The sequence below is a fragment of the Rana temporaria genome, chromosome 1 (genome assembly GCF_905171775.1).
Source record: "Rana temporaria chromosome 1, aRanTem1.1, whole genome shotgun sequence".
NCBI lineage: Eukaryota > Metazoa > Chordata > Amphibia > Anura > Ranidae > Rana > Rana temporaria.
The window spans coordinates 415678309-415694220 of NC_053489.1; the positions used below are offsets into that span (position 1 = coordinate 415678309).

General features: G+C 45.1%; 1 protein-coding gene across 1 annotated transcript in view; it reads left to right on the forward strand.

Annotated features, from left to right (window-relative positions):
• The first annotated feature begins 2930 nt into the window (after positions 1-2930).
• KCMF1 (potassium channel modulatory factor 1) overlaps positions 2931-15912 on the forward strand; it is a 67418-nt gene continuing 54436 nt past the window's right edge. The window contains exon 1 of the mRNA XM_040324937.1: positions 2931-3061. Within this exon, the coding sequence (XP_040180871.1) occupies positions 3046-3061 (16 nt within the window). The 5' untranslated portion in view covers positions 2931-3045. The remainder of the gene's footprint in view (positions 3062-15912) is intronic.

Below are 15912 nucleotides of genomic sequence, written 5' to 3' on the forward strand. Positions count from 1 at the left end.
AAACTTGTCTTGCATACACACAGTCACACAAATGTTGTCGGAAATTTGATCGCCAAGAAGGCAGTGACGTACAACACTACGACGAGCCGAGAAAAATTAAATTCAATGATTCCGAGCATGCGTCAAATTAATTTCGAGCATGCGTAGGATTTTTGTGCGTTGGAATTGGCTACAGACGATCGGAATTTTCAACCAGCTCTCAAACATTTGCTGTCAGAGCATACACACGATCAGATTTTCCGACAACAAGCTCACATGGAACATTTGTTGTCGGAAAGTCCGACCGCGTGTACGCGTCATTAGATTTTCTGCAGATTTTTGTCTTCAGATTTACTAAAACCATAAAATATATGTGAACACAGCGTCTCCCCGCAGGGATGTAGTCCCAAGGGAGGGGGCGAGCATGTTGACTAACCCCCAGCCAGAACGGCTCGAATGATGGGGGCAAGCTTACTGAGGAGAAACAGTAAGGCCGGGTACTCACAAGCAAACATGTACGGTGAAACCGGTCCGTCGGACCGTTTTCACCGTACATGCCTGCCAGAGGGCTTCTGTACGATGGTTGTACTAACCATCGTACAGAAGTCCGCGCGTAAACACTACGCGGGGCGTGTCCGCGCCGTTGCCGCGACGATGACGCGGCGACGTGGGCGGGCCTGCCATTTAAAGGCTTCCACGCATGCGTCGAAGTCATTCCACGCATGCGAGGGACGGCGGGCGCTCGGACATGTACGGTAGGTCTGTACTGACGACCGTACATGTCCGAGCGGGCAGGATTCCAGCGGACGGTTTTAAAACACGTCCAGGAATATTTGCCCGCTGGGAAAAGGCCCGGCGGGCAAATGTTTGCTGGAATTCGGCCTGCTCGCGCCTACACACGACCGAACATGTATGCTGAAACTGGCCCGCGGACCAGTTTCAGCATACATGTTTGGTCGTGTGTACGGGGCCTAAGTGAGAAATTCAGACAAAGAAAAAAAACATTGAGAAGGTAAATCGAAGGAAAAGGTAAGTGAACCAACAATGCACTAGCTTAAAGAATCCTATTTAGAAAATAAAAAACAAATCTTTACAACCCCTTTAACCACTTCCCTACCGAAGCATTGTCAAATGACGTCGGCAGGAACCCTCCCTCGATCCGGGTGGACGTCATATGACGTCCTGTATTCCCGGCGTTCTAGGGCGCGCGCGTCCGCGGCACCGCTCGTGACCCGGCACGCCTGCCCGGCGGCTGCGATTGCCGCCGGGCACCCGCGATTGCTGGTAATCACGGCAGGAGTGTGGATCTGTGTGTGTAAACACACAGATCCACCTCCTGTCAGAGGTGAGGAGACCAATGCTGTGTTCCCAGTACAGAGGAACACACATCGGTCTCCTCCCCTTGTGAGTCCCCTCTCCCTACAGTTAGAACACACTATAGGGAACATTTTAACCCCTTCAGCGCCCCCTAGTGGTTAACCCCTTCCCTGCCAGTCACATTTACATAGTAATCAGTGCATATTTATAGCACTAATCACTGTAAAAATGTGAATGGTCCCAAAAACGTGTCAAAAGTGTCCGATGTGTTCGCCGCAATGTCACGGTCACAATAAAAAAATCGCAGATCGCCGCCATTACTAGTAAAAAAAATTATAAAATAAAAATGCCATAAATCTATCACCTATTTTGTAGACGCTATAACTTTTACGCAAACCAATCAATATACGATTATTGCGATTTTTTTGTGTTTTTAAAAAAAAAAATCGCTCTTCTTTTGTTTATAGCGCAAAAAATTAAAAACGCAGAGATGAACAAATACCACTAAACAAAAGCTCTATTTGTGGGGGGAAAAAAAACATAAAGATTTCATTTGGGTATAGTGTTGTATGACCACGCAATTGTCATTCAAAGTGCAACACTGCTGAAAACTAAAAATTGGTCTGGGCAGGAAGGGGGTGAAAATGCCCTGTATGAAAGGGGTTAAGGGCCCTTTCACACGGGGCGGATCATTAATCCGCCTCCGTGTGTCCGTAAGCTCAGCGGGGATCGCTCCGTATATCCCCGCTGAGCCGGTGGCTGACAGGGCGGTCCCCGCACACTGTGCAGGGACCGCCCTGTCTTTTCTCCGCTCTCCCCTATGGGGAGATCGGATGAACACGGACCGTATGTCTGTGTTCATCCGATCCGCCGACGGAAGAAAAAATAGGACATTCTTCCGTCTGCAAAATCGGATCTTTGCGGAGGCGGGTGATTACGGGTGTCAGCGGATGTTTATCGGATGGATGAAAAAAGCGGACAGACGTCTGAAAGGGCCCTAAGAGTTTCAATTTGTATGCAATCAGGCATACCCTTGCACTACACGGTTTTTGGAAATCTGAAGACAAATATCTGCAGAAAATCGAATAGTGTGTATGGGGCTTTAGTGGAGATGTGACCAGCCTGTGGATATACACTATGCCTGTTTGACCACCTATGACCTAGTGGTCCACTATTTTGGGTAAGAGGCCGGGTGTGTTGATGTTCGGTAAAGGATATCATTATTTCACTCTAGTCTGTCTGAGTTGGGTGACTCCAGAAAAGAAACATGGACTTTTGTGAGAGCGTTTGTGGACTTTTATAAATGTAAACATTTCTTTTCAGCGCTGCGTATACCCATCTTTCTAGTATCCAAACATGCCCTGGTGGTCATAATAGCGCAGATTGCCCACACGCATAAACAAATGGCTCTTGCGGTCTCTGCAACCTGTGAGAATGAGCCCTAAATATCCCAGGGAGTGTAAATTTTGGTATGCATTGAACTTGCTATGCAGACTTATTTTTGTTATTGTGAAGGCCAGGGCAGAGCTGCTGGTGTCAGCTGACAGTGTGAGGAAGGTTCCCCCATAGTGTGTTGACATAGGAGATAGGTGGAAGAAATATGTATGAGGTGAGGTAGTCTGGTGTGTAGTGTGTCAGGAGGAGGAAGAGGAGGAGGGTGTAGAGGAAGCACACACACTCTCTCTCTGCTCTCTCACTAGGAGGAGGAGTCGGAGGAGCAGCTGCAGCGGCGGCGGCCTGAGCGATAGGATGTCCCGACATGAAGGTGAGTGGCGAGGGGAGGACACAGGCGACAAACCGCCGACTGAGCCCCCTTCCTCCGCCGTCTACACCCACGTCTTCCCGGGCAGGCCCTCCTGTCCGTACACTGCATACACAGTGCTGTGTTCTCAGGCCCCGGGCCTCCTCCCTCCCTCCCCCAGTGTAACCGGCTCCTCTTCCCCATTCCTGCAGGCCTCATACTCCGACATGTATCCTCCTCTATCACCCTCTCCTACCCCCCTCCGCTCTCACACCTGTCTCCCTGGCTAGGCCTTGTTTTTCCTCCCCCCTCGGCTTCCCCCGCACAGCTCCCGGGGACACCCTCACTGCCAGGCCGAGGCTTTAGGCCCTCAAACTGTGTCCGCCCTGGTGACACTCTATGACTTGACACACGTGTGTATGGCCGGGAGCTCCCCTATGTGTGGGGTAGTGTGAGCAGGCTGGGGGGGCCCCGTCAGGTGTTTGCGGTGCGGAGAGGAGGGAGAGGCCTGGGAGGAGGGATTGCACTGTCATCGGAGGGAGGAGGAGGGGGAGCCGTGTGGACACACACCGGCACAGGAGCCTCTTCCTGATCCCCCATCACTGGGGAGACACAGGCACCTACTGCTCGTCAGCATTATTATGGTGGTAATAATGGGATCAGAGGGGGGAGCTGTCAGTGTGGGACACCTGTGGATGTATAGGGCTCTGCTCTCTACCTATGGGACACCTCCTGTCAAACTTTACTGCACCCCTTGACAGCTACAGGGCCAGTGTTTGTACTGCTGGAGATCAGCTCTGTTTAGATAATGGGAGATTGGTTGCTGGGAGTAACGGCAGGTTACCAGAAACATACACACACTGCATTTCCATCATTGCTTTCTGACTTAATTTTACTGTATGCAAATGGTCAGGATCGTGGCTGGGGATCATCCTTTCTGTTGTATTGATGCATCTGAAAACCCCGGGTCACTAGACTTGCATAAGCTTTAGAATATGACTAAAGATTATTATTATTTGGGATTTTGGTATAGTGGTGAGGGGTTAGAACAGCTGGCAGGTTTTACAAGTGGAACTAAACCATCAATTTTTAAAGCTGTTCTTCCCTTTGTATATAAAGTCACCATCTACAAATACTGTAGTTGATGACTTTTAATATAAGGGCACTTACCTGTCCAAGGATCCAGTGCTGTCCTCAAGCCGGTCCTTCAGCTGTCTTCGGGTCTGTATTGTTTACTAAGGGAAGCTGGCTGTGACTGCTGCCCGAGCCACAATGCGGTTTCTGAATGGTCCCTCAGCTTTCTGGGACGTGTAACTTGTCCCAGAAGGCTGCGGGCAAAGGGGCGATCTGGATTACCTTGGTGATCTGAGCAGGAGGGGGTACCTGTCAAAACCAGGTAATGACCCCCTCCCTGCCAAAACTGAAATGGGCAGACAAGTGGCACCTCCCCTTTTGGGTGAAGTTCTTTAAAGTGCAACTAAACCCTCCTATTGTTTTCAGCCAAGGAAACTACAATCTTTTGGCCTCTGTTTAAAGGGGCATCTGTAGATAAAAACAAACACCCTTTACCTGCATAGGCATTTTTTTTGTAAAGGTGAACTATCTTTTTATATTTCAACTGCCAGTTGCTGCACATGTGATCAGTTATGACACCAGCCATTGGATGGTTTGACAGTTACATATTTGGCATGTTCCAAAAAAGTAACTGTTAAAGCGGAAGTAAACCCATTGATTTAACAGTTTTTAAAAAAAAATAGTTAAATTCCCAGCAAGTGCCAGGAATCTATCACATTGGTTGCGTTCCCAACCAAACTGTCAAACCATCAAATATCTGGTGTCATAACTGATCATATGTGCAGTGCCATGGCAGTTGAAGATCAGAGGCCCAGATGGCATCTTCCTTGGCTGAAAACGATAGGAGGGTTTAGTTCTGCTTTAATTCTGTCTGTGTCCCTGATGGTGACATTCCCTCTCTTATGCTGCATACACACGATCTGCATTTCGACAACAAGACCGTGGATTTTTTTCCGACCAAATTTCATCATAAACTTGTCTTATAAACAAGAACGCGGTCACGTACAACACTACAACGAGCCGAGATGAAGTTCAATGATTCCGAGCATGCCTCAAATTCCATACATGCGTAGGATTTTTGTGCGTCGGAATTGCATACAGACGATCAGAATTTCCGACAAAAACTTGCTCTCAAATTTTTCTTGTCGGAAATTCCGACAGAAAATGTCCGATGGAGTCTACCCACGGTCGGAATTTCTGACAAAAAGCTCACATCGTTGTCGAAATTTCCGATCGTGTGTACGCGGCATAAAGCTGGCCATATACAGAAGATAAATTCATAGCTAAACAGTGTGAGTGGAGGAATCTCCACTGCCTGGTGATTGTATTCTGACAGCTGCTGAATGCTTGAATAGTGACTGCTTCTGACCTGGATGTGACCGATTTTCGGCTGACAAATTCCCCCTCTGGCTCCTTCGATTATTTATTTTTCAGATTGAAGGATTTTAGGCAGTATGGTGCAGGCAGAGCCTCCCCATGGATCGGATTTTTTTTTTTTGTAAACAATTTTATTGATTATTCAGCAAACAGAAATTCACAGTACGTGTCAGGACTGGGTGCAACCAGTAGCATGCGTAAGACGGTACAGGAGTAATCGCAGTCAAAACACATAACATTTCAAACTTGAAGCATTACCACTAAGTAAGAAAGTTAAAGTGGAGGTTCACCCAAAAACTTAATTTTCAACATTAGATTGAGGCTCGTTTTGTCAAGGGGAATCGGGTGTTTTTTTTTTAAATCAAAGCAGTACTTACCGTTTTAGAGATAGATCTTCTCCGCCGCTTCCGGGTATGGGCTGCGGGACTGGGTGTTCCTATTTGATTGACAGGCTTCCGACGGTCGCATACATTGCGTCACGATTTTCCGAAAGTAGCCGAACGTCGGTGCGCAGGCGCCGTATTGAGCCGCACCGACGTTCGGCTTCTTTCGGCTACTCGTGACGCGATGTATGCGACTGTCGGAAGCCTGTCAATCAAATAGGAACGCCCAGTCCCGCAGCACATACCCGGAAGCGGCGGAGAAGATCTATCTCTAAAACGGTAAGTACTGCTTTGATTTTAAAAAAAACCACCCGATTCCCCTTGACAAAATGAGCCTCAATCTAATGTTAAAAAATTGTTTTTCGGGTGAACTCCCGCTTTAACCATCAAAACAGCGTAAGTACATCGACAGGGAAAATTCAGTGTCATGGCATTACTAGGAGGCCACGGTTTGTATATAACACCGCCTCGGGAGTAAGAACGGCTAACGTTGCCGAGAACCGTAAACGGATCTCCCCTCTATCCGCCCACCCCAATGGGGAGCTGTCTGTGAGCGGCGGGAGTCCCTGAGGAAGGCTATAAAATCCTTAGTAATACATGGTTCACTTCCGGAGCGAGGAGGAGGGGGAAAAAAAAAAAAGGGGGGGGGGGTGAAGGAATATAGATAGGTAAGGGGCCAGAGGAGGAGGATGAGCGCGATCACAAGATAGACAACCAAGTTGGAGGCCGACTCATGGATCGGATTTAGGCTGATTCATCAGGAACTGGCAGATGTTCATTCTGTGTGAGGCTAGCTTTATTGTTCAGATTAACGATTTCCCAAGAATTGAAAATGAAAGTAAATCCAACATTTTGAGTTGCGGTCAGAACAGAGATGGGAAGTCTTCCTATGGGTGCACTTGTTCTGGTGACAAAGAGGGGGTTGCCTCACATGTGTATCCTCTCACTTCCTGTTGAGTTTACAGGAAGTGAAGGGAAATCTCACTAATGAGACAGAGATGGCAAAAAAAAAAAACGAACACCTCCAAATTCTTTTTAAAATGGGGGATTGTGTTTTGATGTTAGGCGTACTTTAATGCTATATCAAAAGGTTGTTTCATTCTATTTTTAATTTACAGCGTTCATTTACAATAATATCTAATGATAACCCAAAGGTCCTTGTTCAGGCGCTTCCGGCTGTGGTGTTACCTTGTCAGATGTGCCCCTGGTTGAGACTACAAGTGGCTGTGAGGAAACGCATTACACTGGCATTGCCTTCTCTTGATGGGCAGCCAATGGTAAAGCAAGTGCATGTGGCTGCAGGTGATCTGCTGCGTTGGGATGCAAATGAGTAAAAACACAGGATTGTTTAGAGAAAAAAAAAAATTGTTTATGATTCAGAGTGCTTAAAGTGGTAATTGGGAATGTCATTATTTTAAACCGATTGCTATTAGCCTTTTTTTTCTTACCTGTATACTTGTGAAGTTACAGGTGCATTCACGAGTGGGGACGTGTACCGCGCATGCGCCGGATCCCTGTTCATTCCGGCATACAGAGCCTCTGCCGGATAGATTCTGTGTCGGGGCTGCGTCATTTCCTGTTGTAGACGTCAGCCCCGACATCCCGCGATGCTTGGTCTGAATTTTCCCCCCAGGGGATCCTGGACTCACTACGTCACAGGGTGGAGGGTTTTCTCCTGTATTGGAGCAGCTGTGATTCGCTATGCTTCGTTTCCATAGTAACCGGAAACGAAGAAGAGGCTTGGATATATTCCTATTAGTGCGCATGCACGGTATTATTACCGAGAGGAGTATGTACTGTGGGCGGAAATCCATAGCTTTACAGACACGGAAGACCACAGTGGAGATGGCGCCAGCTAATATGCAGAGAAACTTTTACAAGATAAAGAATATTTGCAGTAAGAGCGACATTGTATATATATATATATTCAAAGTAACCATTTGAATCGTAATTGCTATTTATTTAATAATAATGTGAAAATCGTTTTTATGTGGGAGGGTTTACTACCTCTTTAACTAACTAGCAAAGGGATTGAATCGTTAACCTGGATCTGTGGGAATAAATTCAAATGCTTAAAGCGGGAGTTCCCCCAATTGTTTTTTTTTTTTCATTTCCCCTTAGATGGATGCTCGTTTTGTCTAGGGGAATCGGGTAGTTGTTTTAAAATATGAGCCGTACTTACCGTTTTCGAGATGCATCTTCTCCGTTGCTTCCGGGTATGGGTCTTCGGGAGCGGACGTTCCTTCTTGATTGACAGTCTTCCGAGAGGCTTCCGACGGTCGCATCCATCGCGTCACTAGTAGCCGAAAGAAACCGAACGTCGGTGCGGCTCTATACTGTGCCTGCACACCGACGTTTGGCTTCTTTCGGAAAATCGTGACGCGATGGATGCGACCGTCGGAAGCCTCTCGGAAGACTGTCAATCAAAATAGGAACGCCCGCTCCCGAAGACCCATACCCGGAAGCAACGGAGAAGATGCATCTCGAAAACGGTAAGTACTGCACATATTTTAAAACAACTAGCCGATTCCCCTAGTAAAAACGAGCATCCATCTAAGGGGAAAAAGTGTCCTGTGCGGGTGAACCTCCGCTTAAATGTTATTACCCCACCCGGCTGATGAAGAATGATCTACTACAGAGGAATACTTGCTTTACTCCTAAGTCACAGGGCACTCACACCTATGTTATCATGTACAATACAAGACCAGTGATTGCCACTGGTTCTGCTTTCTACACAACAATGAAGAGAGGGGCAACAAGAGGACTGATAAGAACAACAGCTTTTGGGGAAACGTCATAACTGAAACCAGCAGGGAGAAAAACAGAGATAGGTGGATTCAGGTAAGTATTCCTCTCTAATAGATCATTTCATAGTAGAATGAACATCATATATCTCATTACCTGAGGGGGAATAGCCTCTACCTCTTAGGATTGTCCTCTGCCCAGCTTAAAGGATCACTAAAGGAATTTTTTTTTTTTTTTAGCTAAATGGCTTCCTTTACCTTACTGCAGTACTGGTTTCATGTCCTCATTGTTCGTGTTTGCTTTGAAGTAGCTGTAATTCTGCTGTGATCTCCACACTTCCTGCTTGTCTGGCTCCTTATGAAAAATCTCATGGGAGCTTCTCACTGTGGTCCAAGCTGTATGTCTAAAACTCCTCAGAACCAATCGGATTCATTTTAAAAACAAAACACTGCCCTGGATTTGTTTGTTTTTGTTCTGTGGGTCTCTTTACTTCACAGAAACATGAAACCAGTTTAAAAACGAAAGTGAAACTGCAGGCACATTATATGATAGAATTTAATCTATTTTTAAAAGGAATCAGTTAACTTTTATGTCTCTATACCCTGTAAACAGTCATTTTAGCAAAAAAAATGTTTTCCTTTAGTGACCCTTTAATGTTGTTTACTGTACAAATCTAAAGCAGCGTGCGCTAAAATGATCTGGTTTAGTGTGTGGGCTAGTGTCTGCTGTGTGTTTGTAGTGCCTTGCAATTTTACAATGCAATGTGCTACCACAGTGGTGCAGCGATCAACATTGAAATTGGGTGAGCTCTTGTGCATTGTGGAAAAAACGCAGCATGTCTGCATTTACCACAATGCACTGCAACCTTGCATGAAAGCAGCTTAGGAGTGTGAGCAGGTCACACGTTTTAAAGTGAAGGTTGGTGTCCTTGCTGTGTTTGCTTTGGGGAACAGTGTTGGTTGTTACAATGCAAGGCACTGTTTACCCCCCCCCCCCCTTTTATTTTTATTTTTTTAACTTTTTTTGACCTTGAAAGTGCTATTGCATTCACATCTGCCTTTACCGGTGCTGAAATCAGGTGAGCTCCAGAAGAATGCAGCATGAATACTGCACTCACATCACACCAGAGTAGTGGTGTAAAAGGGGCAAATAGGATTACATGGTGTGAATGGGTCTTCATCCACCACCTCTCTCTGCTTGGCATTTTACCAAACTCCTTGCATTCTGTGAAAAGAATACAAAGCTTTTTGTGAATGTATGAGGAATAAATATGACTGCATAACCTTCTCTGTATGACACCCAGAACTCTGTTCTAGTGGTGTATCCAGGATGCATGAAATTACAATTTGTACAGTAAACTGCAGTGAGCAGTCATGAGCTATTCAGCATTAGAAGTAACATTTGATCTGTGGCTATTCTAAAACAAAAATAAGTTCTACTGAGTTCTACTTTAAGTGGCCATTTCTTGACATTGACGCTATTCGATATCAAAGATCACATACCTACATCTCCGTGCAGGTGGTGAAGATAAAGGTTAACAAATCGTATTGCTAAAAAAAAAAAAAAACTGCTTGTGATTATGCAAACGTTTGGTGTTTTTTCACAAGTCTTCGTCTTTTAGAAATCTGCCAAGATTCCAAGAATTTACTAGGCCTGATCAGCTAATGCCTTACTTGTGCCACAAGGTGTGCTGTTTTGTATTCCTTATCTGTAAAACTGGCATTCAACTTTCACTTTCCTTCATGTACTTTTCTAGTGGAGAGACTTGCTTAATGTTCTTATATTGTTTTGATTGCTTGGTTTGTCCTGTTTGGAACATGAGCCTTGGAACATTGAAACTTTCAGCTAATATCTAAAGATGGAAGAACTTATTCATATTGGGATTGTATATATTGTTGGCTTCTACATTTGACTCACTGGCTTCTGAGTGTTCTGTGGTTTGGGCTATTTTGCTTCTTTAAATATCGGCGTATAAAACGCACCCTTACTTTAAGAGGGAAGTTTCAGGGAAAAAACTTTGCACAGCCCCCTGTGTATAACACGCAGGCACAGTTTACCCTCTATTTTCAGGGTAAAAAAAGTGAGTGTTATACGCCAATAAATATAGTAATTCCAATACAAGCACAAGTTTTGGAACAAGATTCTGATTGGTTTCCGTCTAATGTAATGCGTTTTGGATAGATAACTCCACCTAAACTGATATTTACATTCTGCATATATGCTGGTGGGTTAAATGCCATCATGATTATACTGTATCTGTTGGGCAGTACTGGTGGTGTAACTCAAGATTTGAGTTTCAAAGTCTATTAGTTTGCTGCAGTAATTACATGGCTGTCACTCTTACCATTCAGTTAACCATGTACTTTGCATTGCAGAGAATGCAACACAAGCATTGAAATTGACCCTAGTAGGGCGAGTGAGACTTCATAACAGGTGTTAGAACCAGTACAAGTAAGATTTACCCACTGTACATACCAAGTGATATAACCTAATGGTTACTCTAGCCAGCAAACTCCACCATTAACTAAAATATTTTTACTTTTGGCTTGCACTTAATTTTTTTTTGGTGCAATTACACTTGTGGACGTGTTTCATAGCTTTACGAATAGCCAAAAAGTTTTGTGAATGGGTTTGTTGACACGGATTTCATTTTAGATTGTAAGCTTTAACGAGCAGGGCCCTCTGATTCCTACCGTATTGTTACTGTGCTGTCTGCTCTCATGTTGTAAAGATCTGCATAAACAGTTGTTGCTATATAAATCCTCTATTATGAATAATAATCTAAAATGGATTGGCAAGAGATCCAGAGATGTCATATTTTAAATACAGTATATTTTTGATTTTTGCGTAATTATGCTGTCTTATATTTTTATCTTTAGGCTATTTTAATATGGGCGATTTACAACAGTGCATTCCTGCAGCAATCAGCACTTTCTGTGGCAGGAATAACAGGTGAGCAGCTGTGGCCAGGAAGTCTGTTCAAAGGAATGACATGCGCCTGTGGCTGTCTGCATGTAATAATTGCATATGGAGCGGTACCTGTGACTAGGCACAGATCAGCCCTGGACGCAGAAATATAGGCTACAGGGTCAATCGTCTGTACTTAACCACAGGCAACAAGCTTCATGTGCAGTTATATGCAGACGGCTTTGGCCACCTGTCTTTTTCATTTGTACAAATTCCCAGTGTTTCGTCAGATTTGGCGACCTGTCAGAATTTGTAACGGCCGTGACGGAATGTCACTTCCATCTTGCTACACCCCACACTCGGCCACAGTAAGGATACAATGAGAAGGTGGCAAGCGGATATCTTGTTACACCCACCAGAGCCTGGCATTTCAAACTTATTTTAACCACTGATTGGAGCTTATATAATGGCAAGCCTGCTGAAATGCCAGACTCTGGTGGGTGTAACAACATGTCCGCTTGCCACCTTCTCACTATATCCTAAGGCTGCTTTCACACCGAGGCATCGGTTTACTATCGTTTTTGCAGCGCTATTTGGCCGCTAGTGGGGAGCTTTTAAACCCCCTCCCCCCACTAGCGGCCGAAAAATAGTTAAAATTGCCCACAAAGCGCTGCTGCCGCGGTGCTTTGCTGGCGGTTCGGCTGCGCTGCCCATTGATTTTAAAGGGCAGGAGCAGTGTATACACTGCTCCTACATCACCTCAAAGATGCGGCTAGCAGGACTTTTTTTTTTTTTACTGTGCTGCCAACGCACCGCTCCAGTGTCCGCTCCGGGCTTTCAAATTGGAGTGAAAGGAGAGGCTCTTTCAAGGCCCTATTTTTAGCGCTATAGTGCCTGCAAAGCACCTCGGTGTGAAAGCAGCCTTGTTGTGGACAAGTGCGGGGTGTAGCAATGAACGTCACTTCCGTTTTAAAATATAATGGGTCGCCTAATCTGATGAAACACCGTCAGCTGCAGGAAACTGCTCATTTTTGCTGCAGGACTCCACTGTTCATAACTGCTTGTGTGTACATGGCCTTAAGGCGGAGGTCCACCAAATATTTTTTTATTTTTTTTTTGAAAGCCAGCTACAAATACTGCAGTTGCTGACTTTTAAAAAATGGACACTTACCTGTCCAGCGCGCCCATGATGTCGGCAGCCGAGACCGAGCAATTGCTCGTCTCTCGGCTGCCCCCGCCGCCATCCTCGTGAGGGAATCGGGAAGTGAAGCGTTGCTGCTTCACTGCCAGGTACCCTACTGCGCATGCGTTAGTAGCACGGTGCGCCCTCACTGGTCCCCGCTCTCTCCTGAGACCAGTGTGTTTCCCAGGAGACAGCAGGGGGGGGGAGTGACATGACCCCACCCCCTGAAAGGTGCCAAATGTGACACCAAAGGGGGGATGGTTCCGAAAAGCGGAAGTTCCATTTTTTGGATTTTAATAGTAAACAGCACAAATAGGGTAAATCTCCCTAACAGGGCCATAGGCAGCAATAAAGACAGGACAGGGGTTCTAATCACTCTCCTCTCTATCCAAAACCAACAAGATGGTTACAATGCTCCAGATCTGGTCTGCTCCACTTTTAGTAAGTTCCCCCCACAGTGTTTTGTAAACTACTGAGGACCCTAGACTGTTAGTGTTTTTTTTTTTTTTTTCTCTTCCTTGCAAAGGTGAACTTGGCATTTAAAGCTGAACTAAACTGAATAAGGGCTCATTCATACAGGCGCAAAGGGATGTACCCTGGCAGAATTGAGCACGTTTCTGCACCAGGTGTTGAACAGCCTTAGCCAGCGGCTAAATCGGTGTCATGCCTGTCCATCCCTGTATACATGTAACCACTGAAATATGTATACTGCAGCTGTACCTGAAATTTAGGTTCAACCCTCTGCCTCCATTTAAAAGAGCATTTACAGTTTGTTTTCTTTTAAAAGCAGCCACATAAACCTGTTTCTATTTAGGATGCTGTACAGGCGTACGCTTGCTCTCTGTAGATGTGGTCTCTCACCAGAGGCCACTGACATTTTTCCACACTTGATCAACACCAGTCACCTCAAGGGCATATAGAAAACAATTGTTTTCTGTGTTCTCCGTTTATACCACAACTCTGGTCTGACATGCTTCATTTTTCTGTAACGTTGCAATGCAGGGTGCCACTCCCCATGACAGTCACAGAATGGACATCCATCTGCATGCTAAGTGCCAGTTCTCACCTGAATGCGGTGTGGAAAACCCACATTCCGTGTGCTCAAAAAGCAGTTGCGATCTGCAGCAGGTTACATAGTAGGTGAGGTTAATAAAGAGACAAGTCCATCAAGTACAACCTATGTGTGTGATTATATGCAGGGCTTTTTTTCAGGGGGAACTTGGGGGAACTCAGTTCCACCACCTCTGGCTCAGACCCTTTGGTGCCTCCTCACCACAATCACATGTATACACAGAAGTCTGGTTGTAACCCCCTGAACTCTGCACTCTGTATGTAATGCAATTCTGGTATTTAATGCCCCTTTAAGACCCTTCTACTGTTTGTGAAATCTGAACAGGGTCGTGGTTGAGTTCCTGCACCTATTTTCTGAGAAAAAAAGCCCTGATTATATGTCATTGTATATACCTGTATGTCGCGGTCGTTCAGGTGCTTATCTAATAGTTTCTTGAAACTATCGATGCCCCCCCGCTAAAGGTGTCTGTGTTATTGACCAAATGTTGGTCACAAACGCAGTGCGCATGACTGCATCAGGTTGCATGGCAAAGAAGTACCATGCAATCTGGTTGCAGTTCATGCACTACTTTTAGTGCGGTGCAATCTGAGCCCATTCAAACATGAATGTTGTTTATCAATGGGAGACCTGAGCCTTCATGTTTATATTTATTTGTAAAAAATGTTGAAAGCCATTTATCATTTTCCTTTCACAATTATGTGCCTCTCTGTGTTGGTCTGTCACATAAAATAAATTGACGTTTTTGGGTGTAACGTGACAAAATGTGGAAAATTTCAAATTTATGGTCATTTTCATCCGCAGTATTGAGAAAATTTGAAGGAATGAGTTGGAAAATGTTGCTTGAACAAATATCAGTGAATGTGTTTTTTGTTCTGGAAAGTTAATTCACGCAGCAAAATTTCGTAGTACTTTTGAATGACATTTGTCAAGTCATTGAACGTACTGAGGATTTGTTTGTGCTTTGAGGTTAGGGGGTGTGATGTTACTGTGGTGGCAGCTTGAATGCAAAGAGGGGAAAGAGCTGTGCTAGGGATTGGATGCTTCCTGGAGTGCTGGAAATTACATTGCAAGTGAATAAAAAATAACTATCTCAGGGTTTGACAAATTTGCTTGGAATCTAGGAGCCAGCTAAAAAAAGTTAGGTGCCAGAAACGTGCCCCGTCCCGCCGAGCTTACGCCCAGAAGCGAACGCATCCGTGAGTTGCGCCGGCATATGAAATCAGTGTTCAAACCACACGTGAGGTATCACCGTGATCGGTAGAGCGAGAGCAATAATTCTAGCCCTAGACCTCAACCTAAACGTTGCCTATGGAGATTTTAAAGGGTAAAAGTTTGTCACCATTCTAGGAGCGGACGTAATTTTGAAGTGTGACATGTTGGGTATCAATTTACTTGGCGTAACATTCTCTTTCACAATATAAAAAAAAATTGGGCTAACTTTACTGTTGACTTATTTTATTAAAAAAAATTGTATTTGTTCCCAAAAAAGTGCGCTTGTAAGACCGCTGCGCAAATACGGTGTAACAAAAAGTATTGCAACGACCGCCATTTTATTCTCTAGGGTGTTAGAATAAAAAATGTATATAATGTTTGGGCGTTCTAATTAGAGGGAAGGAGATGACAGTAAAAACACAGGGGAAGCTCCATTAGTCTTGTCATGATCACAGAAGGAAGCGTAGGCCTGCAGAAAGGCGCAAAGCCGCGGCCTCAATTGCCGGCGCAACACGATCGCGAGGTGGGGGCGCATGGAGACACAGGATGGTCCTGTAATTCCGTGCGCACCCGCAGCGCCAGCCGGTAATTGAGGCCGCGGCTTTGCGGCCTTCTGCAGGCCTATGCTTCCTTCCCCAGGCGCCAAGTCGCAAATTCTAGTCGCAATTTGCGACCTGGCGCCCAGATTTTGTCGAGCCCTGCTCTATCTAATTACAAAAGCATTGTAAATAAACTCGGACTAAATTGGTTATGTTCTTTAAAGTGATTGTTAAGGCAGTGCACACAGCAACTGCCAGCCCCTCTGCTAGGAAATGATGTGTATATACTATATGCCATTTTTCTAAAATTCTCTTGATAAATACCATTTTTCTTATCCCTGATCACTGGTCATCATGTGACCGCCCGCCCGGTGCTGTCTTTC